We start from the raw sequence: 26932 nt of genomic DNA on the forward strand, positions 1-26932 counted from the left end.
TTTCAGCTCTGTGCTACTGTATTATTACTTACCGCACTGCAAAGTCAGATACTTGGAAGGAGTATCAAAGATCTCAAGTCTTTTCCAGTTCTAGGCATACAAAGATTTTGACACATGGTTGAAGGATCAGCGGTGCAGCAAGGAATTCTAAACCAGGAATCCAAAATAACGGATGAGAGTGCTGCAGGTGTTGGAGGTCTTTATTGAGATTATAGCACAGATACACTTCTATAGTTACCTTTCCACTTTTATACGATAGTTAAAAATGCTTGCTACAGTGCACATATAATTTAGTAACCAAGAGAACCCAAAACTTAACTGCAGTTCAAATAAATAAATAACCTAATGTTTAAAGTTTAGATTTTAAAAAGTAAAAGGAACTGTACAATATGAAAATATAACAGTACATAAACATTAGATTCTAAAGTTTTGTAGAAATAAAACTGCAATTTCCCATACATAAACAGTGCAAGAAATAAAATTCAGATAAGCTTCTGAACTGGAAATTTAAACAATTCTTAAGTTATCATGCAGACACAGCATTTTAAGCCATGCTGGTTTCTATTACAGCATTAATGGTATCCCTTTTACTTGAAAAACTGATAGCCATTAAGCTCACTGTGACAACTGCTGCCAATCCACTCTTCTACAGTACATTATACACAGAGGTATTCTGTTGCATTCAAAAAGTAAAATATTGTATGTTTCTACAGAGAAAAAAAAAATCAATATTTTACTTTCCCCCCCCTCCAACATGTTAGCTTGTTCAAAACATCATGTAGTAAAACCAGCTACATTTCCCCCAGTTTAGATGGAAAGAAAAACTCACACTTTATAATGAACCATAATCAAGATGTGGTTACTGCCTAGTCATCAAAGTTCAGAATTTTTTACTAAAAAAGTTGAAATTGTGGAGATGTTATAAAGTCTGACCTCTTGTTGAGAGGTAATGAATATAATAAATCTGAAAAAACAGTGGAAGGAATTTATCCTTTATGTGTGTGTGTAACTAGTTACATACAGACTTGATTAAAGTGTTGTTCAACTCAAGTTTCTATATAAAATTCTCATTGAGGCAAAGACCAAGGAATGCAATTAATACCAAACTGTAAACACGTCATTCATGTTACTTTGAGTGCACATCGACAACAAGAGTTCTCCTCATAGACTTTGGCAACAAGACTACAATAGGTCACAGCAGCATGAGTTCACATGGAAGACTGAAAGCACTGCAAAAGAATATACTAAAAAACACCAAGACCTCCTAGAAACCAGAAAAATCTGTGACAAGTGCCCCTCCTCTTGATAAGACACTCTGCTGCTCAACTGCTGCTCTCTCAATGCCTAATTGTTATTACTTTGTTTTTACAGTTCTGTAGTCCCAGGTCTCTGTGCTTTAGCTGCATAGGTTGCCTTTGTTTGCACTCTAGCCATTGTAGGTCCAAAGGGTTACAGTTCTGTCTGCAGAAGATGACAAGAAGGAAAGATCTTGTGTATGCCATCTGCACTGAATAACTTTGTCCTTGTGCTCTCCTACCACCATAAGAGGAAGCTGCTTCGTGAGATCCCCTACGACAGAGGAACAGAAATCATTAGTCATGTAATGAATTTATATCCCAGCTCTTCGGGCTTTTGGTGCGTTTGGGTTTTTGTTTGTTCAGTAAAGCTTACATATGTATTTCACCTTATGAAGCATACTTGACTCCTCTCTCACACAGAGCGAGAACGCCCCAGTGTTTTGGTTTTTAGGCATCACTGGACACGGTGTAACTTTAAAAATCAGGTATTTCCAGTTTTTAAATAACGTGATTAAAATTTAATGGTCCAAGGAAATAAAGTCAATTAGATATACCCAATATCTTCTCTCTCGACTCTTCCCAATGAAAATAAGCATTGTTATACTTTTTTTTTTAAAGGGTAAATTTTATGAATGCTGTCTGAAAGCAATGGCCATCTCATTAGGCAGCAGTGTTAATTAGTTCTTTTATCATAATCAGACCCCCAGCCAAACAAGATTTAGTTCATAGCCTACATTCTCAGCGACACAACTGACCAATTGTGAACAGACACAATCACATTTATATACATTTCAAACCTTTCAAAGTTCTACTATTTTTCCCCTTTTTAAACTAAAACCTGATCTTTGAACCAAGTTCTCTTAAAACTTCGATATTGAAAGCACCAAACTGAAAATTAACCTAGTATCCTTTGTAGTATGTTACCTTGCAAGTCTGTCACCTTTATTTTCATATCGTATGATCCTGTGAGCAAGTAGTGTGCCCCTGGAGAGAAGCGAACAGAACGAACATCACTGGAATGAGGATGATAGCTCTGCACCATTCGTCCTCCTCGAATATCGTACAACATACAGCTAGAGTCCTCTTGTCCTGTAGCCAGGAGACGACCGCTAGGATCAACAGCTACTGAGGCCACAGCACTTCCTACAGGAGAAAAAAAAAAAAAAAAAAAGGACAAAAACCTCCAAACACATTATATTTGGTATATTTGTGCAAATAGCCAACTTGTTTTTTTAAAAAACGAGAATATATATATTGTATAAGAATGCTGGCCTTAAATTTAAGGTGAACAGACTGAGCTACTGTTATCTTAAAATAAGAAAATGTTTACATTCTAGCACTTAAAAGCTTTGAAGCCATAGGTCACACTGGAATGGTGGCAAAGTCACTATTAAAGCTGCATGAGAAAAACTATCTGTTTCATCACAGGAAAGTAAGTCACTCTTTATGAAATAATGTAGAATAATGTAAGGAATTTCCCCCCCCATTCTAATTTAATTCTGCCCCCCTCAAGGTTTCAAGAAACAAATCTGAACCCAAGTGGTTCTTAAGAACTCCTTTGCAGATTTCTATAGAGTATGTCGACAGCTTGCAAAAATGGCTGCTCATTCCCACCCCTTCCTTTGATTTTGAAATAGTTATCTTGTGTCTTGTTTTATTTTCATGTAGTTGGAAGTGTCTCTTTCAAAGTCCTAAAGCAAAAAACTAGTGAACCTTTAAAAGGAAGTAATACTTAAAAAAACCCCAACACACCAAAACGCAGGTAAAGATATCCTCACAACTTTTCTTTGTGCGATACAAAATCCCTCACATTTACTCTATACTAGACACCTTTAAAATATATTTTTATGCAAGAATGATCAGAAGCACAACAGAAAATCTTACCTGTTCCATGAAATGTTGTTCCCACAACACGAACACAGCTTGGCACTCTCAAATCCCAGAATCTTACAGTCTTGTCTTGGGATCCAGATGCAATCATCCAGCCACTCCATGTATAAAGTGCTAAAATATGACCTGTGAACAAGATGACTTCTTTATTTGATTAAACATCATTAATCAAATAATGAAATATTACAGTTCTGATTCTATTTTTGCCTTCAGAGACTTAACAGTCCTATGGAAAACCTGCACGTTGTATGATCTAAAATGCCAACATTGTAAGGCAATACCCAGCTTTGCATCTTCTCTGGAATGAAGCGTGCACTCTCTCCATTAAATTAACAGCCAATATATTTAAAAACAAAACACTCCCCCCCTCCAAATACCTCAAGAGCAACCTGGAGAGAAAAAGACTTACTACAAAGAAAAGCACAAAGACTTAAAAAACCCAACCAAACAACAAACCAATTTTATTAGAATATAATACAGACTTAAAAAGCATGAGAGAAGCAACAACATACATACCAGTGTGACCACTTAGAGCATGCAGGCCTTGTCCTCGCTGACAATCTGTTGTGTAAATATTACAGTCTCCTGCTCCAGCACTTATTAAAATAGCACCACCACTTTCCGGGCCTTCCATAAATGCAAGGTCTCTGATTGTCCCATCGTGCATGCTGAACTCCAGATCTGGTCCTAAAATAATTTAAAAATTGAGGAACAAAGTAAGGCATACTTTGTTTATCACTGTTAGTGCTGCAATCTTTAATGCAGAATATTTTAGACAAGGGTGGATATACTACCAAGTATAAACATTGTTGTGCACTTTCCACAGAACACACTATTTCAGTTACTAGAGTTCAAATAAAATCTCTAAGAATCCTATTTTTGTTGAGTGTTGCTTGAGTTTCCTACGGTTCCCAAAGCTTTGCAAAATGTACACAGATAATCTCCACTGCCAATTCCAGCCAAGGTTTATAAAGAACATTTACTTCTTTTTGTAAACTATGGTAAACTAAAAGGGCTTCCTCTGCCAGGAGGGAAGGATCATTGAGAACACTGAACCACACAGGACAAGGTAGCCCAAGTTCAAAACAGAAAAGATAAGAGCCATATTCAGTGCATTAATTAGGAGGGTTGGGCATGGAAAATAATATTTGCTGAGAGAGAAGCCTTAGACTTCTAAGATGGGGGAGAAGATGACAGAACTAGGCAAGAAAAAGGGGAACAGGACTTAGAAATAAATTCCTATTGACTGTCAAGAACCAGAGCTGGGTAAGAACACCTGGTTGTTTTACCAGATCTGGAAACAAACAAAAAAATATACCAAAAGACAGCACAATACCAGAGAGTCTTGCAAAACAAAACCAAAAAGCAAACAAACAAAAACCCAAACAAAACCCAAAAGATAAATCCCCAACCTCTCAGTGGCTCTTTGCTGGACAGAGACTACAGTGATGGTGAAAGGGAAGAGACTTAAGATAATCAAAGTATTAGAACAAAAATAACAAAGCTTATTGACTACATAATGAATGTAATTTGAATGGTTTTGCCAAATATTGGACAAATAATTGAAAATAAATTCTTTAAAACACACAAACACTACCTGTTGCATTACAAGTTTCTGCATTAAAAGGCAGTACTTTCACATATTTGTCATTAGAACCAGTAGCTAACAGCTGTCCACAGGGACTCCAGGCTACACAGTAGATTGATCCTTTATGATGCTTGTTCCTTTTGAAGCGAACTACAGGTTGTTTAGGAGTATTGTAAGCACTGGAAAAAAAAAAATCCATTTTCTTTTTACTTGTAAGAAAAACAATGTATTGTAAAATGAAAATATTGCTTTTCTATTATTTTGGGTAACATGAAATACATATGACTGTTCGCATTGAAACATATACATGTGATCTAAGACAAAACAAAAGAATTTTCTCATTTTTTCCTCATCTTCCCATTGTATTTGTGATTAGACACGCAAAAGAACTTACACAGTCCCTTCATCTATAAGGGGTCGATACAGATAAAATATAGTAATTACTACTTACATACAATGAAACCTTACCCCCAGAGTCTTAAATTGGTGAGACTTTCTCTACATTCTTCATACTTCAATACCTTGATCCTGCGGCCACTTTTGAACATGCCTGAGTTCAATTAAGCAACAGTATGCCAAGAAAGCTCCTAAGGCACACACTATCTATGGTAGCAGCCAGTGCAGCTGGCACAGCTAAAGGCTGGCTCTGGGACTAAACTATCAGGCTGCAGGTTGGAAAATCCAGATCCCTTAAAGAAGAAAGCAGAAGCCTGTGTAACCTCTGTGTATGTGTGCAGGAAGGTGTTTCTCTTCCAACTAGACATAATCTCCAACTGGGGATTGTGTTTGGTATGACAGCATAATTATATGACTGGGCTCCATATACTTGTGTTTGGGGCTGTTGTTGTGCTTAGTAGTACTGTAACAATAAAAGTTTAGGCCTGCTGTTTTATCCAAAAAGTTGTTGTCTGTGCCATCCTTGCTGTCAGATTGAGTGGGACTCATCAAGCACCGGAAGTGGTTTAAAGGATCAAGAAAAATGCTTCTGTTAGCCCTACCTGGGAAGACACAGAAAAACACTGCCCTAAGTCAAGTACTCTCTCCTCTTTGGCCGTTAAATAACAAAAATACATACAAAAGGAAAAAAATCCATACATGTTCATCATTGAGCTGTGCATTGGTTATTATTTGTTGAATAAGGTGACTCAAAGCTTCACTCATCTACTAGAAAAATCTCAAATAGCAGTCTGTGCAAGAAAGACACATTCACCAATATGTGTTAATGCAGGAGTCTTTTCAGCATCTAAACATACCACACATTCTTATTTTATATTCAACTTACACATTGCTGAAATAAAACAAAGAGTCTCATTGAGGTTGATTTCCTCTATTTCAATCAATTAATTTCCTACAATCTTAGTTCTCTGTTCCCATAGCTGGAAGTAGTCAAGTACTTAAGATAAAGTACTGTTGTATCCAATTCCATCAACATTCACTCTAACATCAACAATACAAATTAAATTGCAATTGAAAAATTCAGAAACCATACTATAGATGCTTGAACAAAAGAGGCAGAGAGAAAAAAGAGAAGACAAACATCTAAATCTGCTTAAAAACTTTTGAAATAAACATGGCTTTACTAAAGATACTAAAACGAATCTACATGGATGATAATTTTATTTTGTTGCCAGAGAGGAAATCCATGAGAGATTAGCTGAAATCAAGACCACCATTCAACACACACTATGGAACTTCCTAAATGGCCCAATGCCTTATATCACACTCAGAGTCTGGGTTCACAACATTTGTTAAGAGGTGGAGGCAGCAGCTGAGCATCAATGACTTTGTCAAGAGGTGGGAGCACCTGCCCAGCACAGAGCCACATGCTGCCAATCAACTGCGTGGAAGCACTGTGAGTATTTGAGCAACACGTGCAGAATTGTAATGTGTATCAATCAGTGTTTCACCTCAAACATGTGAAAAAAAGCACACCACTATTATACCCTTAGGAAAAAAACCCAAACAAAACCCAAAAACAAACCACCAAAACCAACCTGTCCTGAATCATCAAACTTTGATGTACAATTAAACAACTGCTATTTCCCAGATACTCTTCATAATTATAACTTTTTGAAAAACATGAAAAATTTTGAATGTGTCTAGACTCAAGTTGTTACAAAGATTAGAATATCTTTAAGATAATGTAATCTCTCTGCTGACTTGTAAATCCCATGATGAAATGTTTTTGGCAGACTGTAAGCACAGTGAAAAAAAACAATAAAAGGAGTAAGTACAAGTTCAGAATTAAGGAAATCTCAGCATTCCTTTCATATCCAGATGCACTACGTCACTTGTCACATCAGATTGTGCACTCTAACTAGAGACTAAAGTTGCAGAATCAATCTAACCTTTCCCAATGGTTAGAATAAGTTGTGTGAGAGCAGAGTTAGTCAATAAGGAGGTGTTCATTCCACTGAAAATGTTTTGCACTGTTTACTGAACAAGAGGAGGCTGTCTAGGCTTCAAGCCCACCAAGTCAGATTGGGTATCAGAGAAATCAACTACATTTTTTGTTTTGTTTCATACACTGCCAATAAATATTTTGGAATTAAACTTCAAAGGCTAACTTAAGGAGGAAAAAAGTTTAAAAAATCAGATTACTTTTTGAACACTTTGGAAGCCTGAACATGAGTCCTAAACTGGGAAGGTGTCCCAGATAAGTCACTGTGCATACTGGGAGCTCCTTCTGAAATTGTGAAATTTTAGATGCCTGCGCTTCCCCCCTACTCCAGGAAAACAATGTAACTGGAAGAGAGACAAAGAGATGGTTATCAAGATGGCAATATTTATTTCTATATGAAAAAATACTTTCCCCCCATCCTATTAAAAAAAAAACAGGTGAAAAGAAAACAGAAAAGTCTAGGTGTACAGTAAACCACAAATAGCACTTTTCCTGTCAAAGAACCAAAGTGTCAGGAAAACAATGTTTATATTAACAACAGGCCAATAGACATGCTCTGGCAATTTTTGCTGTAAAAGTTGAGGAAGATACTGCTTTTTCCACTGTTAAGTCTGTCCTCCTGCCAGAATCTGCATCTCATGAAGCCCAACTTGTGCGGCTTGGGAACTGACATATGCTTTCAGCCACTTTTGCAGCTGGAACATCAAAACATGAAGCCATTACAGGAAACACAGAAAAGCCCACCTGCTGAGACAAAGATAACACTTTCCTAAGGAAAGGTGTTGTATTGTGGCAATGCATCTATGCATCTTGCCAGTAATGGAAGAGAGCAAAGAAGCAGCCCACAAATACACAAACTCTTCAGCAGATCTTATTTTTGTTTGGCAGTTTAGGTTTCTAAGGAAAGCATTGCACTATTTATGATAACAAAATAAACGTATGAAATGTACAGATACCGGCAGCTACAAGAGAAAAGTGCTATGCTACAGAAATGATTGTACAAGCTTTCTTACCTTGGGTCAATTACTTCTGGATAGGCACAAACTCTCAAAGTTTTAGAGTTGGAGCCAACAGCATATAAACTCCCACTGGGATGAAAGGCTACAGCTCTGACAGCTTGTGTGTCTTCTAGAGTATTAATGCAGATGAACTGCTTTTTTGATTTGTCATCCTGCGTAGAAGGATAACAGTCAAATTAGGTTCTTCAACAGCACCAGGTTAAACTATTCAAATTACAAATTTGTAAAACCATGTCTACTCCAGCTCAAGGAATGGCATACTTCAAAAAGTTCTTCAACTCACTCTTAACTGCTAACATTAGATTAACATTTCTCATTCTCCTTCAAGGCTTCCAACAGCTTTTGTTCTTCTAAACAGCCCATCTCAAAAGTATGATATTACAGTTTATTTCTGTGTAAACACATTTTATCTGTGTGAAACTTGCAAGGGGAGCGAAGCTGCATTTTTACTGAAAACAGTCCAATTCATAAACACAGCGTATAAAACAAATATACTACTAAACAGCAGAATCAGATTTTCACCCTGTGTGATAACACAAAGTTATCATTAAATTACGCTAAGCTTTATTACATCATCCTCCAGATGACTCACCATCACCTTTCTAAAATTTTGATTTTTATTTATCTGATGCAGAAACTTTGGAATGTACTTATTGCAAAGTTTTTTCCCTAATGTTGGGCCGTACTGACTGGAGCCCAACAATCAAAGTTTCAACTTGGAGAACACAGAACAATGGTTGTAAAAGATATCCTATTGGAACCTCTACTGTACAAGAAGCTGAGAAAGCTGGAATTGTTTGGCCTGGAGATCAAAAGGCCTTTCAGGGTGCATGTGTGTAAATCTCATCACTGTATATAAATGCCTGACAGGAGGAGTAAAGAAGATTGAGCGAAACTCTTCTCAGTGGTACCCAGTGAAAAGACAAGAGGCAATGGACACAAACTGAAATAAAGGAAATTCCATTTAAACTTTTCTGATTTAAAAACACTATGAGGGTGGTCAGACATGGGAACAGGTTGTCCACAGAGACTGTGGAGTCTCCATCCTTGGAGATATTCAAAACCCAACTGGACCCAGCCCCAAGCAGCCTGCTGTTGTTGACCCTTCTTTGAGCAGTGGATTTGGACTCAGTCTCCAGAGGTCCCTTCCAATGTCAAAGGTTCTGTGATCCTGTAGGTACTGCATCAACCAAAATTAATTCTAAATATCTCCTAACAATGAGAGGACAACACATACTCAGGATTAAATATTGAATTTGTGAAAACACGAATTGTAAAGGACAATAGGAAAACTCACCTCATCACCTCTTGTCCTATTTAAATTCCCTGAAGAGTCATCCAGCTGTGGCTGAGTGACAGCATGTTCTGATACACTGTTTTGATTGGTGAAGAGTTCAAATTCACAAGACAAAAAACAAAAGCAGAGACAGATTGGTTTGTAAGTATTTTTTGGACTAAAGTTACAGTTTCAGTCATACTCAGAACTGACTAATTTATGTAGACAAGTGTTATGCGTGTCTGATTCTTTATCATTAAACTGTAATCTTTACATGAGGTTGCTGTTCTTGCAGCAACTCCAGGCATTGAACAAGTGAATACAAGTTAAAAATACCTGTTTTCGTTCCATAACATACATACATATACACAGATAGACACACACGTGAAAAAATGGTTGTTGCTTTCAGGTCAGCACTACCTTTAGTCAACAGAAGAAATCACTCGTGTGCTGTCAAAAAAATTTATAATCCCTATAAAAATATATTGAAAACACTGATCATGAGTTAAATACCCCTATTCAATGACAAATTCATTTGATAACAAAAAATAAACACAGCTACTCCCACAGTGCTAACAGAAGTGCATTTCTAGTCCTGACCAGTCTCACATAACTTACATTTGATTCCCCTGTACAGGTGACTCTTCAGGAAAGGGTATCTGATTAGCTGATCCACGCTTTCGAGGAGTGCTTGTACTAACATTTTGGCTATCAGTTGTTATCCTCTGACTAGCATCTGGAGGCGGTGATGTAAAATTACTTGCTGGATTTGTAGATGCATTCCCTTTGCTCCCATTACATTGCTGGCTAAGTGTTTGTACATCGTTTCCAAGACTGTCCATACCTATATTTAATTCTCCTAGCTTCTGGATAGATCTAATAACAAATGACAACAACAAAAAGACCACCAAAACAGGTTATTATGAGAACTTGAGGAGGGACAGGAGTGGGTGGAGGGAGAAGCAATGAAACCCCCCAACCTGTTAAGAAACTGTTCAGTAAGATTCTGCTGCTGGTCAGTTCCATCTTCTTGATTTACACCTCCTTCCAACAACATTTGCTGGTACAACTGTCGTTGTTGCTCTTTCTGTTCTAAGTGCTGCTGGTAACGTAGTCTTTGTCTGTAATATTCCTGAAACTGCTCTGTTGAATCACGAAGCTTAAAAGAAATGAGAATTACTAATGAAAATTAAATAGTAAATTGCAGTATTTAACTTAAATATTCACACTCTGGTTCATTATCTGAATACAAGCATCAAAAGGCCAGCAGATTCTCCTCTGGGGAGTAACGCTTTCATTCTTCCCTAAAATCAGATATAATCTACATATTAAAAAAAGGAAATCACTGCCAACCTATACTATTCACTGTTGAAGTAGTTCTGCCCTAATTCAAAGGCTCCTCTTTCCTACAAAACTTCCAAAGTATTACTTAATATCAAAACAAATAGGTGATTGGAAACTGAAAATAAAAATCAGAAAACAATTTAAGCTACATTCCAAAGTCCAAGTCATATTTTTCACTGCAAATTTAGTATTTTCTGCCATGTTGACATTTCTCTGCCATCAGTCAGAGGGTATGTTCACCTCTCCCAGTAGCCAACCTTGAAGTGGTCTATCCAAGTGCTGTATCTTACTCTTGAAACTTGTACCTTGTTCTAACTTTAAAATTCCTTACTTGCCAGACCAAGCACAAATACTTCCTTTTTCATGGCCTCTTCCCTTTTATGTACTATCTTTTTCTTCCCACACTGCTAGCTCCCCAGGACTCATGGCCTTCTGCGTTCCCTGATCCTCGCTTTCTCTCTCTGCCACTAGTTCCAAATGATACCATCATTTCACATGTTGAGAGCAAGTTAAAAATGAACAAACAAAAAACCCTATAGAAAACCCAAAGAACTTTATTCCAAGGCCAAAATAGCAACACTGAAAAAACCTTAACTGCACATTTACCAAAGGAAGAAAAAAAAAAAAAGTAGTAAATGAAACCTGGTGGATTTTTTGTTTGTTTTTGCAAGGGACATCTTTGTTATCTAGTGATTCTAAATTATATAAGGACATCCTGATAACTTTGCATTAGTTCAGACAATTCATGTAGAGGATCCTTCTTCATAACTATGAGCCTTTGCACTTCTTGTAAATAAAACCACTTGCATTATAATTCTGTCTTCTCTGACACAAGTTTTTGGTTTATAATGGATTTCCTAGCTCTGTTGCATTTGTAGAAAGTTTTTCACCTGAGATAAATACTTGCAATTCAGAAACTCTGAAGTTTATCTTCAGAAGTCTAGAAAGCATTCTCTAGATTTCAAACATGTGAACTATTCCCCAGCCACTGGGTTATAATCCTTCTAAGCAACAAGTATATTCTTGTCTATACTTCTTTCCATGACTGATACTTGTTTCTTGCAATTGGATTCAATCCTTTGATCCTTTAGTTTGGGTAATAATGATACAGAATCCAACACCTAAAACTAAAATATGTTGCTCAGATGCTCTATTCTATAAACTCTGGCTTCTAATTCAACCCCAGGAACAATGCTAAAATAAAGCTATGAAAAGAAACTTAATTTCTTATTCGCACAGGTATACACATTTACCACTGTGATGTGGAGAACAAAACAAGGTGAAATTAGACTGGTATTACATTTTTTTCTACTTGTGTATAATAGGCTGGCCAACATCCTCTGCACAGCACAGTGTCTCCTGTCTTCATTTCCTCCTATAAATTCTGCATCCTTTTTTTTTTTTGCCTTTTGAAGCCTGCTCTGTCTTACATCTAGCTAAGCTCTTTCCTCCCTCCCCTTCTTCCCAGTGTGCACACAAAACACTGTTGCAGCAGAGAAGTTACTCAAAGTCCTTGAGGGGAGCAAAGTCCTCAAGTTTGGTGGACTTTGTTAATCCTCCAGTAGGCTCTGTTGCCTCACTCAAGTATCCAGAGTCTACAACAATATAGCCCTGTCAAGACTAGACTGGTTTTCAGTACTATATAGATGTCATAAGCCAAGACAAAGTTTACTCAAGAAAAAAAAAAAAATCAAACTGGAGTCTGCAAACAAACTGCACACTCAGTGCTACTCATCATTACTGAATTAAGAGGCAGATATATAAAACTGTGGAAAGAGGATAGAATAAGTAACTGTTTTCATTGCTTTGTACTGAACTATTATTTCGCTTTCCCCATATTGTTGTTAAGGAGAAAAAAGGAAAAAAAAGAAGGATAGTCAAGGCACAAGCCTTCAAAGATGAATCCAAAAACCGGTTATGTTATTGGATTCTGAATAGCAAAGACATATTTACCAGGGAATTATCCAATTTTAATTTCTGTGTCCCAGACAAATTTATGTAAGATGACCTACAAAACTTGGTGTTAACACCAAGAATTGCAGGCTACATGCCAGATTCCTCTCTAAAATACTAAGAGGGTTCTTAAGCACTATTTAAGCTACCATTGCTGGCTTTTTTTTTTTTTTTTTTAAGATATACACAACAGTTTAGCAACACTGTTGATGTGCAAGAAGGCACACTAATCAGCTGCTTTAGATTCAAATGACAGCAGAACTTCATACAATGGGGGAAAAAAAGAGTAGTTTCTTATACAAGATGCAATATGGTATTTTCACTACAGTAAAAACAAGATTCAAAGCAACCCATTGTCATGCATGAAGTTCTCAACACAAAGGCAAATCATTATGAAGTGATCAGAACACAGCTCAGACTGCCTCATTATTTTAAAACAAACAACCACTACCTCATTTTTCTCTTGTTTGGCTGATCCCTGACTCTGTGCTCCATTAACTGGTTCATTTTCTGGAACTGAACTCTGGCACAAAGTCTCACTGCTGATGGGATGCTGTGGTTCCACGGGAGTATCACTTCTTGCAGCAACATGGAAGAGAAGAGAAGCTTAATTGATAAAAATTAAGAGCAGAAAATCCCCTGGTAAGTAAAGAAAGATAACATTCTAGAGTAAAATCTGATAACACAAGTAACTTCTTAAGTCGCATAAACCTGATGATATTACTTAGGAAAAAAATGTCCCTTGCAATGGGTTACACTAAACAAACAAACCCCAAACAAACAAAAAGCACAGAACTTCCCTACACTTGAATTATATACCCTTTAACTAGCAAGTTATTCAAGATCTCCCGTTTTCAAAGCAATTATGTGCATGGAATGTATCAGATATACTACGTGACTAATGTCTTCTGTAAGATATTAGTATCATTACCACTATAAAGTCCATCAGATTGAACATTCCTGTAAGTGCTACATAGGAAAGTGTTTTTATCAGTTTAAAATATTCTTGTATCATGTAAGTATTTCTGCATGGAACTCTTCCCAAAACAGTCTAGCAATCAGTAAGCTTGCAGAACACATTAAAAGCCTTGGATTCCCATCTTCAGTTCTGTCAACTTAGAAAGTCCTCTTTACTCAGTGACTTGGAGCAAAGCTCTTTAACAAGTTATTTTAAGCTTTTTGGGTATAATAACAAAAGTAACTTCGCTGACTAGAAGACAAGTAACTGCTTGCTGAATACCACTTATAAAAGAAATACCACGTTTCTGTCATGTGCAAGATTTAAATAAAGCTCAGCTTCCACCCTTGCAAATATTGCCATTTAAGTGGGACACAATCTGAAGTTGGATTTTTTTCTGAAAAATATAATGCCTTCTTGAAAACTATGAGTCTGACTCATTAACCTAATGCTAACCTTCAAGAGATGTATTAATTGATGAAAAACTATGTTAAGATCTATCAACTTCACATTACATGCAAACACCTACATAAAAGAAAAAAATGTGGGAATTTACCACTTTATTTAGCCCACAAGATAACTCTATTTGTGCAGAATTATTCCAGCACACTAAAACTGAAAAAGGAAACAAAAAACTTTCAAGAATCAGCTTTAACATTGGTCCCTGGGCTACACACACAAGTGTTAAGGTTTGTGCGTACATATGAGTAAAATTAGAAGGTTTACAACTCATTAGTATCTTCAGGAGGTATACTTTTTAAAAATGGAACTCAAGAGATACTTCCGTAAGACTTAAGCTATCCGCAAACACGCTTCGGTTGTGAAGAGGCTGGTAAAACCAAAGATTTAAAGGGGATCATTTAGAAGCAAACAAAATAGGTCCTTTCAAGATAAGCATTAAAAGAACATATTAAGCTATACATTAGTGCAAAAATTTCCATTATATTGGTGAACCGACATCTGTAAGATGGCGTTTATTTCCTTTTTATTGAGTGTAGTTACAGCTGTTCTTTATTTTAACACAAGATACAAAATATTGCTGTAAAGCAAAACTGGTAGACAATGTCACCAACTGCAGCCAGGATTGAACACCACAGCTCTAAAAGTGTCCTCTGCTGGCCAGTGTATCCAAGTGCAGTGCTAGTGACCCACCTGGTTCTTTAAGAGCCCAAAAGGCTGGCAGCTGCTTTCTAGAGAGGCACGGATATAACACTTAGAAAGGGGCAGAACTGATCAAAATTAGGGCCAAGCAAAAAACATGATGATAAGCTCTTAACAGACAAATATAATTTCTTCTAGTTACCAGGACTTTTCTCTCAGAAGGTAAAAGCACAAAGTTTTGATACAGGCCTCTGTTCTTAAGGAAGTTTTGCAGTCTACACTGCATTAGAAGAAGTTAGTCACAGAATGCGCCGCTATCATAATCCAACTATTTCCAAGTCAATATAAAAACTGTAGTATGTTCAACTGCTTATTCAGATTTGGTTTGGAAAATGGTAAGTAAATATTTAAGCTGAACTACTATTGTAATAATTTAAGTAATAGAGGAATGCTACAATGATGGCATATAGTCATTTCCATTGACTTCACTGGAACTATTTCTATATGTAAATTTTTTAAGTATATGCAATCATTTACAGTGCCAGGTCCAAAATTTACAGACACCTGAGGACAGAATGGGATGGGGAAAGAAGATGGAGTTACAGCTATTCCACTATCTCTACTATTTATCTGAAATGAAAGAATTCAGTAATACCGAACACAAATCTTAGCTAGATTCTACTACATAATCAGAGCATATTTGTGCTCTGCGCTAGGATTTCAACTTTAAGAAAGTCCAGATTGAATCCAATAAAGCTCAAGACCAAATATGAAAATCTACTTTGATCATAAAAGCATAAGGAAGAAAACACCTTGTATACAGAGTTTTAATTACAACAGAATTTAAACAATCAAATTATGTTTCAATGTTATAACTTTGTTCAAGTTACAATGCAGGGAAGAACCCAGTAATAAAAAGTGTAACATAAGCCAAGGTAAAAACAAAGCTACAGTTGCACTTACCGCTCAGGTGACTCTTCGAAAATGCTGTGACACTCAGTATTCTCAAGCATGAGACTTCGGCTGAGATTCTGTACTCCTGGGTAATGGAAATTAGCAAAGGAGTGCGACATTGGCGAAGTTTTGGTCCCAAGGTCTGTGACTCGCTTATCGTGATTTGTTAATCCGCATGACAGCCCATCTAAGGCAGGGTTTAAGGAGCGGGTCATGTAAGCATCTGCTGACTGAGGCCGTCTCATTGGGGATGATGGATAAGGAGAAAGTTTGCTGATAAGAGGTGTCAAAAGATCAGCATATGCAGCTTTTGTAGGCTTGAGGAGTTTGTCAACATGAATGTTAAGCATCTTTTGTTCAAAAGCACAAGAAAATACAGTAGCTGGCAGATTTTGCAGCCATGATAATAAGCTAAGGTCCAAGTCATCACACCCATTACCACACAAGAGATCAATGCCCAGCAATACTTCACTTTCTGTGATTTCTTCTCCTGTTGCTTTACTCTGACAGAATTCCACACAACATTCATAGAGCAATCCCTTCATTACAAGCTGAAATAAACGATTGTTACTTGCTTTGAAGCCAGCCTCACTCAGTTTCCTATCGGCAGGAATAAACTCTGCCACCATGACGCAGGCTTCTTCAAAGCAGTGAACCCGTGCAGTGCTGGGATTCCAGTCCTTGAATTCTGCGTGGTTGGTTAAGCGAGGCAGTGTCAGTAGCAAGCAGAGTTTACTATAGTCTTCCTTAGAGGGACAATATTCTTCCAACGCATGCAGGCACTGTACAGCCTCTCGCATTGTAAATTCCAGCTACAGAAATATTAACATGGAGTAGTTTGTAGTACATACATTTATACAATGAAACAGTTGAACAGGCAATAGCAGAATTTTTCTGCTATCATTCCTTTATTGCTATTATTGTTTGTATTTTTAATTAAAACAGCATACAATATAGAGTCTGAAATTGCTGATGCAAATATAGTTACAACAGACCCAAATTCCTGGACGCTTTGGCTTCCTAAAATCCCCCGCCCAGTCCCATTTTCTAGAGATCTATGGAACTTTTTCATGCCACTGCAGGTTTGATAGGCTTAAAATTTTAACTCTGTAGCTAAACAGCTTCAATTCTATTGCAGCACAGGTTACTTCCATTCTCAAAGCCAACCGATTTTTCACCTTTTTTTTATGCCTATGAAAAGCAACTGGCATAAGTTAAGAGACTTATAGATTTCTCTAGTTTCCAGTGATTAGCAACTTTGAGTTGTCTTTTATATTGAGATTTTGAGAACACTTCCCTCAAAAATGTTAAAAAAGTTCAAAAGTATCCTCAGAAGATAAGACGTCCTAATGAATAGAGGGCTTTAGTACAAAGCTTGTTGGTAGCTAAAAGCCAAATATACGTAACCTGGCATTTTGAGTTAAAAAGATTTTCAGAATAACCCCTCCATGTACCATGTTACCTAGCATCTGCTCAATAGAGCGGACTTTCATCCACAACATGCCAACACAATTGGTAAGATTCAAAACAAAAAATGAAGGACATAAATCTGATTTTTTTTCCCCCTCTACTGCTATCTAGTAACAGTACACAGATTGATTAGAGGAATAGTACACCTTCCCTTTACAACTAAAAAGGCTTACTTCTAGCTTTCTCTACACTGTCAAGAGAAGACCTTGCAGTACAATGTATATGTAATTGTACAGAGAATTAAAGTCAATTCAATTTGGAAAACAAAATCAATTGTCTTAAAACTATTGGCATTCTTCATTTTTAATTTCGTAACATTTATGTGTTATGAAAAATTATGTGTGAAATTTGGTGTTCCTGCATTATCAACATAAATGAAAAACTATATAATTAATTTCACAATGTGCACACTTTCTTTGCCTGTTAATGTCTCTTTCCATATTGAAAATCTAAGTTCACAACCCCTGCTGTTTGCACATTTAACTGAATCAGTACTTTGTGAACACCTCTGTTCCCTCCAAAGAAACAACTGTGTCCTTTCTCTCTAAAAGCAACAGAAACAAAGTTTAAGATTAATTCAAATTGGAATCTTTCACCTGGTCCTGATTATGACAATAAATTTCTGTGATTCTGAGGCTTGCTTCAGAACACTTTTGAAAAAAGAGCCCTGTACTTTAGCATAATGGCCTAAAGTAAACCGCAGGATCAGGACCACAAACACAGTACACAGTCACTGATCTATGCTGCTAAGTTTCAAGCAACCCTTGTATATACAATTCTATTTGAGACCTGGGAGTCACATTCATTTCCAAAGGATACCAATTATTTTTTCCATTGTTTATGAAATTATTTGGCAATGGCTAAAATTTGTGCATTCAGTGCTGTGAGGTTCTGCTCTGCCTTTAATAAGAATATCTCAAGAGGCTTCTTGACAACACAAAATTTCCTAAATCAAAGACAATTCTTACATGTTGAGGCTCATCTGCTGCTGACATCGCATTGTTTACACATAAGGCTTCCAAGAACTTCTGCTTCATTATAATGTAACGAAATCTGCAGGTGAGAAGTGAAATACCATAGAGCTCGATCCAATAGCTAAACATTCTTTGAGAGTCAAGCTGGATATTTTACAGCTAAGTTTTGAGTTAGGCATAGCAACTGCCATGACAAGGAACTCTGATCTCAAATTTTAACAAATCGGTAACCACAAAATTATTTTAACAGGAAATGTATTTTTCAATTACTGCTTTCAGAAATATTACATAAATATTAGAAGGCTAATAAGAAAAAGGTATAGCAATCATACTTATTTCTTGAATAGAAATATGACAGAGCAGCCAACTATAAAAAGATAGTACAACATGTACCACATTCCAAAAGTGTATGGCAAATGAAAACTCATTTCAGATTGTGTGCACATATTTTTCATAGTTTAAGTTAGAAAAAAACACATGCACACACTTTAGGAACTGTACACAGGTTAGGAAAACACAAAAACTAAGGTGAAAAAACCCCTCAGAACTACTGCTTTCATACACAATACTTAGAAATGTATGTATTTTCCACAACTCAGAAAACTGAACTCTGACATACATTCTATTTTACCTTTTCTTGTCGAATTTTTCCATACATTCAAGAGGCTGAATAAATTGAAGAACCTCATCCCACTGACCATCAAGAATCAATTGCCTAGCAAAAGAAAGAGTCAGTCCTTTAATTTCACAGGACAAGAACATCCTCCATCTTTTTCAGTAAGCAGCTCATTTGAATACAAAACCAGTTATCAACTTGCTTTGAAAAGTTAATGCTCTGCACAGATGCCAAGATGACTGACTGATGCAACTAGTAGTAAGAGCAAAATCAAAGTCCTTTCTCAGTATTTTGTAAAAATAACTGCATATTGGAAGGACAAATATGAATTACTTTTAAAGGCAAATCAAAACCCAAAATGATCCTGTGTCTCCTGCTTTACCTGCAATTCTTTCTTAAAAAAAATCTTACTTGAAGAGTACAAATAAATATATTGATTCAATGAATACATCCTGAAGAATGAAAGCAAACTTAAAAACAGGTTAATTTTAATTGTATGAATACTGCCTGGCCTATTTTATAAGGGGGTGGGAAAACACACAGCTCCCATATTAACAATGTAAGAAGAACAGATTGGCAGGAATTGTGCCAGCACAAGAGCTCCAGCTCCAAGAACAGTGGGCTAGGCTGCACAGGTGGATTAGTTCAGTTTCTTCATGCCCTCACATCACACAGAGTTCTCTATAAAAGGCCCAGATCTACAAGGAAGGGGCGAGTTTCTCATTAGATGTACACTCCAACTAAGCCAAGAATGAAACAAACAAATAGGATTAATAACTTTAATCATCTTCCTCTAATTCTTCTTTCATTTCATTCCAATATACATAATTTTAATCAAAAGGGAGGCCAGGTGAGAAATCTTGTTCAGTGATAAAATATATCTTTTAATGTTTTAAGAACAGCTGGATACATGATTTTCTCACGCTTCTACAAAGTTATTAAGTACCTTCGGCATGAAATAGAAAATAGCAATGCAAAAAACTAGTGTGCATCTACAATGACTCCTTTTAATAATTTTGAGGGCAATATTATGAATGGTAAATCACACCAACGCCATGCTTTGATGATAGCAGAGACACCTTTCATATTGTTAAACTTAAGAGAAGTCTAGGTATTATTTTGAAATGCAGATAATATTTTGGGGAAAAAGCTTTGGAAAACACTCCACTCCTCCTAGACCTTAGCACTAGAATATTGTAAAAATATTTTATTTATTTTTAGAAGTTAATAGACCACACATTCAGTTCCATGTGACATGGTAAGCAGATAACAGATCACTGCTGCCAGCAGATCTTGTTCTCCCATCCTATTGCTGCTCATGTGCTTTCCCCAACTTACCCTGCACTGACACTGGCACTTGTTAAGAATTCTTCCCACTTTAATTCATAAGAATGCCAGAAAAATAACCAAGGTAAAATGAATGAACAAGCAAACAAACAAAAAAATAGAATCTATTTCAACCTACTTCAAGTGGCTCATAGAATGAGGTCATTAACTTCAGAGCTGGACCACAGAATTGGGATCAGGAACAAGCAGAATATGATGAGGGCATAAGGCCTCCTGTTTAGTGGCATGGGGCTGCCCACAGAATCACCCGCCAATTGTATGTTTTCATATATGTGCTATGTAAGCACCAGAGAAAGAAGTCCTACCTTAGAAAAAGCATGTCATCTGAAAACAGGCCATTAATGACCCCACTTTCTTTCTCAAGTGCCAGCATACTGATATGAAGTTTCCTTGAGTTCAGAAAGTCTAGTATTAGTTTGATTATTTCAGCTTCTTTAACATTCACTGTTTCTTCAGCCGTCATGATGGCAGCCTAAAAGGGAAAAAGAGAGCATTTTAACTATGATCAGTATCTTTATGCTTGGTTAACACATGTTGGCTACTAAAAAAATACTACAGCATTACAGAAGTTAGACAGACAAGATTAGGAAATTGATTTTAAGAGGTTGATTATGAAGCCACAATTAAGACCTAACAATGTATGGATATCTTCTTTATTTCTGTCCTATGCGCATATAGGGGCCCAGATAAACAAATCTACTAAGAAATCAATCCTCCTGCAGTGTGAAAATATTGTGGTTACCAAGTCTGCAATATGTAAAATTTTCCTTTCTGAAATGCAAACGGTGAAGTTCAAAGAGCATAAAAATGAGCCAGTTACCATGTCATTATCTAGAGATCTTACGTATAAACTTAAATGTTTAAGACACACAAAAAGCACAGCACACTAAAAATGCAGCCTCCTACCCCATTTTTGAAGTAGTGTATGGCAATTAAGCCAAGACTTTTAATTCTTCCTTCATAAGGACACCTATTTCTGTCTATATGCTTTATGAAGAATCTAAAGCTGCAAACCCAAGGTGGCCTAAGCAGTTTGATCACTGACCACCAGTCCCATTCACTCACCCACCTCCAGCTGTGTGTCCCTGACCCTTCCTTAGCACCCCTCACTTCTGTCATTGTGTTGGCTTTTCCAACAACCCACATGCTGAAGGGGCTCAATGGTCTAATGAGCTCTCCAGCTAGCAGAAAGGAAAAGGGCGAAAACGCAGCTGGGACAGTGACAGGCCAAGGCCCTGGCTGCCAGCAGTCAGCTTGTTTAAGGCTCCCAAGGATACAATGTCCAAGCTCCTTTGATATCCTTGGAGGAATTGTGTTCCAAAGTTGTAGCATATACTTGTCTTAGGAAACTAAAATAAATCTAAAATAAATTCTGGTTCTGGCTAAGTCTTGCATGGTTCCTTAAGTCTGACTTAAAGTAGAAGCTGTTCAACTTTTTTTTTTTTTAACCTTCAAAAGACTTTACAGCTGTAGCTCCCAAGTTGATCTGCTGAAAACTATTGGGGGATGTGGGGAGAAACCCTGTAACACAGCCAAGACACGTAGCATTGCCTCATCAGGAGCTCTTCAAAAAAAGCTAGCGGCTACAAGGGTGTAGTTTCCCATTAAGCAGAATTCAATTTAAGTCCATGTTACAGCAGAAAGGGGTGCAGGTTCTTGCCTCTGCACTCAGCCACATGTCCCCCGCCACTTCATGGCACCCGCGAAGGAGCTGCATGGTTAGCCAGACACTCCTCTGATCCGTGCGAAGTTAAACGTATTCACCCTGTGGTCACGCGGGCACTAATGCTGACACAAGGAACCGACAGAGCTTTGCTTTCTGGCAGTGGCAAAGTCTTAACCTGACTTGAATTGATTATTTAAGTTATTATTTATGAGAGTGCACCAAAGAACAGAGAAGCCACCAGTTATCAGTGATGAACCGTCAGCTGTGGGCAATATCCCCAGGAACCAGGAGACACAGTAGAGTAACAGTGATCAGAAAAATGAGTAGAGGGAGATGGCCATACAGAGCAACATGTCCACAGCTGTAAGTTAATAATTATCCTAGCTGTTCCCCCTTTTAATTCAAAAGAGGAAATAAAAGTACTTAATTCCCTCATGCAACCATTTACTTGTCTGGAAATCTAGCAACTACGATGCTGAAAGACAACCAGCTGCAGGTAACGCAGCTCCCAAGACAAGCTGAAGAGATGATGCAGCCTCCAGGTACCTTGGCCTTGGAAAATGAGTCCATGAGCTAGTTATCTATCTTATACTAGGAAAGATGCACAGAAACTAGTAGTAAGAAATCAAAGAACAGATACAGTAAATTTGAATAATCCAAATAAGACACTCAAAAAGTATTAACAAGAAATTATTTACTGGAGAAAAGGAGGAAAGACACACACTCCAGTGAAACGTCTGTTTATCATAAACCAATGCTAATCAACTTGAAGGCATAAAAAAATTAGGCGTTAATAAGAGGGGTCTTTGTACTGCTTCATAAAAATCCCTAAGTTTTCGATCTTCCTCACAGTTTTATGCTAACTTTTTCTCCCCCCAAGTACGTTTTTACCAGAACGTTTGACTAGGAAAACTATGTTGCTATAATCGAATGCTTATTTTGGAACAGCAGAGACCTAATTGTGCCAGATGAAATGGCCTAACTTCTTTTCAAAAATGGCTGGGTTTAATTCTCATTTTAGACACAGAAGACTCCAATCACCAAGTATTTTGACGGGTCTCATGAAAGACACACCCAGAGACCACATGCCCACTCTCAGCTAGTAAAATCAAAGGAAAAAATAAAATCTGCCTTGCAGAAAGCTTTGCTGCAGGAAAGAAAGCAGATAGATACACAAATCCAAAGCCAGAACTTGTAGAAAGATGCTTTTTCCTTATGTTTTAGCATTGTTTCAACTTCCCCTTTTGGCAAATGGATATGGATTTTTGGTCCCAGAGACAAATTCAGCCCTACTTTTATATGCTGACGGAAGAACAAAAAAAATCAACACAAATTTAACCATCCGTTTAGCATTAACATCTTAATTCCCCACCTCACCTAATACATTTCCATTTCTCTTTTATTATGCTTTATGGCACTGGTGGTTTTTACATAAATTAACTTCCTTGCCAAAAGAGAAAAGTAAAACTTAGGTAAAGCTATATTGAGACTCCCCATCAGAAAACTACCGGAAAAATGCAAACTAATGCTCCCTTTGAAGAAAGGATCACCAAGTCCAGCTTCTTTTCAATCAGATCTACTGGACTCAAGTTTAAAGAAGAAACCACTCTATACAGCTTCAAGACTGTCTTAAAATTAATTATTTATATATTCTATAGATGGGATAATGAGCATAATACTCAGTACTTTGCTTAAGAGTACAACCACATTAAGTAAAATCTAGCATCTGCAAGAAGTTGTCTTCCATTTTCCACTGCAGTTTTAAAAGAACAGGTTTGTCCTGAACATAAAGCCTTTTCCAATTCTAACACTTAACTTCATTTATATTGCCTATATAAATTAGGATAAAGGCTGAGTGGCATCCCCCATATTTGATATGGGACTAGTAACAACACTTTTGGGGTCCTGCTAAGAAAAATATGAGCTAATATCCAAAAATAGTTTGGATACTGAACTTCTGAAAAAGATTCAAAGCACGCCAATAAGCTCATATATGAACAATATTATGAAAATATTTAGTGTGCATTTGCTGTCAGAGCAACCACCCCATTGGACAAATAGCTAGAAAAGAACAGTAAACCTACTAGACAAGATTTTCAGTTAATTGATGGTTTTTTGGGCTGATAAGCTCAGACTTCTCTTATAAGCATTATGCTGTCAAAATAATAAGCAGCACTGTAACACTATAATGAAGTTATAAATATACATAGGCTTATATATCACCTCTATGAAATATATCAGGTTTTCTGATGTTCAGTGACATGTGTGTATGTGTATAAATAAAAATAATAATGAAAAAGCAAAGAACAGCAGGGAAACTCAAGATTAGAGCTTGAGCTGCATCTTTGGTCCATCCCACTATATTGCTTTCTGCCAGCACATATGGCACATAACGTCACAATCTGATCAGCTCAAGCACTAATACTCAAGAATGATTGAAGCACAGCATTAGCTTGAGGTATAAATGAAAGTAAATGAGTATTAGAGCTTAACATTTCAGGTGCCTTCTACCAACCAGGTTTTTGCTACAACTCTTATCTTACCCAGTCTTTTCAGAACAGCACTTTGTCACACCTGTTCTCCTTCCTTCTTTCTCCCGTCCGCTCCCCCATACCATCTTCCCCTAGTTCTGTATTTAAATTTGTTTTCCTCCTAATCAATCTACATCAAGAAAAAAACCCCAACAACTTCTTGTCACAAATGTGGCACATCTTTTCTCTGTAGCTTCAATGTGCAGGAATCTCACTTGTCCTTTACACAAGCTCTTTGGAACACAGACTACCCACTCTTAACTGTTCCAGAGTTAACACTCCTGTTACTCAGTCCTGTTCTCGCTCATGTTCTAAGAACATGCCAACAGCGAGAATCCTCTCATGGTGCTATAAGCATAGAAAACAATTATTTTTTAAAAATATACATATACACAGTTATGCATATAAATATACTATTTTAGGAAAATGTTTATGAACTAGAATTAATTTTAAATAGTCTGTCTCTAAGTTACCTCCCTTAGAAGAAATTTAAAATGCATAAGCATTCACATGATAGAAAATTAAAGTAAGTTTAATATTCTGGAAAACAAGTAAACAGATTCTAAAATAAGTGTTATTGCCATGTTATTTATCATCTGAAATAGATCACTTGCCAACAGCATACAATATACATTCACAAAACTGGGCAAGGAATATAAAACCTCTAACTACTCAGAAATACAAGAAAAATATTGTACTTCAAATCTCAAGTGCCATATTGAGAGAGTGGTGATACGTTTAAAGGGAGAAGCGATGCCTAATTAGAAGTCTTGGTTCGCTGAATTCAATGACAGCTGCAATGCACATCCATAACCTCAGCATCTTGGTGAGCTAGGCCACAGAAAAACCAAATATGAAGTAGTAATACATACTTTAAAGGCTGGCTGTTTTGCTTAAAATTATTTCACCTTTTAACCCATCCCGCAGTCACTTACATATGACTCTCGGGCCTGCCCAGAGGCCACTCCGGAGTTCCGCCTATACAGACCCCACGGGGGACTTGGGGCCCGGTCAGTAACTAGTGGCTCCGTTTCTGATGTGCCCTCAATCATCTTCCAGTTATTCTATATCAAAAGAATTTACAAAAAAAAGTATACAGGCCAAATTTTTTATTACAACTGATTCCCACAACAGTTAGTGCAACTCACTGACACCCATTTTACCCTAAGAAATTGCACAATTCATTATTTCAAATTAACTGCATTGAACATATTAAGGCCTTATTAGAAAACCTTCACCAAACTTTGTAGAGTTGAACTCTGTGACTGAAACCTTTTTCTACTCCAATACACCGCAAGTGTCCTCTTACATATTGGCCTTTTCTTCCTCATACAGATTTTTCACTGGCTTGCCCTCTAGTAATCCATTTTTTCACCCTGCTTAGATCAGCTGTTGCTTTAGAGCCACCACAATAATCCTTATCTCACCAGGCTTTAGAGGTGACTGGCAGAGCTCTTTGCATTCATCAATCCCTGTTACAACATGCACGCTCTTTACTCAGAGCATTCTGCATCATGAATACCAAAAAGGTGACATTAAATTATGCAATACTTCCATACTAGAGTGAAAACAGAATACAGAAAAATAAAAGATCTGAACGAGTTAGAGACTACAAATGAATGCTTTTTTGATTAAAAAAGCCCCCATCCCACTCTCTCTAATTTTTCTTCCTTTTTTCTCTTCACATGAGATTTCACACAAAATCCACCTCTGCTGGTGGAAGGGTTCAAAACAACCGCACTGTTTCATTATACAGCGCCGAGCCTGAATTAGCATTTCGGGAATGTCAACTCAGCAATAGCAGCAGACAAGGCCGCGGAGGAGCCGACGCTCCTTTGAAGCGGCCCCGGAGACAGGGCACACCCCGCGCCCGCCGCCTCGCCCGCCCCGGGGCCGGGGCCCGGGCACACACCGCACCGGCCACCGCGGCCAGGTTGGCCCGGCCCGCCCGCGGACACCACAACAAAGGGACGACGGCGGTCGGGCGTCGCCGCCGCGCCGGGAGCCGGGGCGATGCTCCCTTCGGCGGGGGAAGCGGCGGCGGCGGCCGTGCCCGCAAGCCAAGGACCGGGCGCGGAGGTGGGCGGCCCTTCACTCGGCGAGGCCGCCGGGCAGAGCCCGCTTCATGGCGCGGCGGCCGCAGCCCCTGCCCCGCCGCCCCGCGCCGTCAGTCGGTCGGTCAGTCAGCCCGCCCCGGCCCCTCCCGGCTCCTCCGCGGCGCAGCCCCCCCTCACCCTTCGTCCCGCCCGCTGACACCCACCTGAGGGGCCCGGCGGCCCGTTCGCGCCGTCACCAGTGGGGCGTGAGAGAAGATGGCGGCAGCCCTCGCTGCGGGGCGGGCCCGGGTCCGGTATCGATGTCGGGGTCTCGCTCCGCTCCGCGCTGCGGCTGCCACCCGCCCTCACCGCGGACTGCCCGGCGGCGCGGCGCCCCAGGACCCTCCCCCGCGCCGGGGCGGGGTGCCCGCGTTGCTGCCTGACTGGAAAGCGAAAGGGGTGGGGCCGGCCCAGCTGGGCGTCGCCCGCGCCGTGGGGGCGGGAGGGACA

General features: G+C 38.2%; 1 protein-coding gene across 4 annotated transcripts; it reads right to left on the minus strand.

Moving 5' to 3' along the window:
* Nucleotides 1-182: 182 nt before the first annotated feature.
* Nucleotides 183-26913, minus strand: WDR47 (WD repeat domain 47). Of its 4 annotated transcripts, none has more exons than XM_075760117.1 (16): nt 26647-26913; nt 25322-25450; nt 20495-20661; nt 18858-18941; nt 18221-18305; nt 15792-16594; nt 13221-13344; nt 10453-10631; nt 10091-10348; nt 9494-9569; nt 8191-8348; nt 4786-4955; nt 3705-3875; nt 3183-3314; nt 2223-2441; nt 183-1569 (listed from the first exon to the last, which is right to left on the minus strand). In XM_075760117.1, exons 2-16 carry the CDS (start codon nt 25436-25438, stop codon nt 1427-1429), a joined length of 2886 nt encoding a protein of 961 aa, XP_075616232.1. In that variant the 5' UTR covers nt 25439-25450; nt 26647-26913; the 3' UTR covers nt 183-1426. The 4 variants fall into 4 exon arrangements, with proteins under 4 accessions (XP_075616232.1, XP_075616231.1, XP_075616234.1 ...); XM_075760116.1 differs by having other exon boundaries at nt 13221-13347; XM_075760119.1 differs by lacking the exon at nt 25322-25450.
* Nucleotides 26914-26932: the final 19 nt, after the last annotated feature.

This window comes from Balearica regulorum, chromosome 8, assembly GCF_011004875.1.
Source record: "Balearica regulorum gibbericeps isolate bBalReg1 chromosome 8, bBalReg1.pri, whole genome shotgun sequence".
Lineage (NCBI taxonomy): Eukaryota > Metazoa > Chordata > Aves > Gruiformes > Gruidae > Balearica > Balearica regulorum.

Excerpts from the sequence above, each read along its gene's own strand:
- WDR47 (XM_075760116.1), bottom strand. The coding sequence starts at position 25,438 with ATGATTGAGGGCACATCAGAAACGGAGCCACTAGTTACTGACCGGGCC. Across the intron at positions 10,632-13,220 it reads CCAAACAAGAGAAAAATGAG|CTTCGTGATTCAACAGAGCA; the intron begins GTAGTGGTTGTT and ends ATTTCTTTTAAG. Across the intron at positions 9,570-10,090 it reads CCTGTACAGGGGAATCAAAT|TGTATCAGAACATGCTGTCA; the intron begins GTAAGTTATGTG and ends CAATCAAAACAG.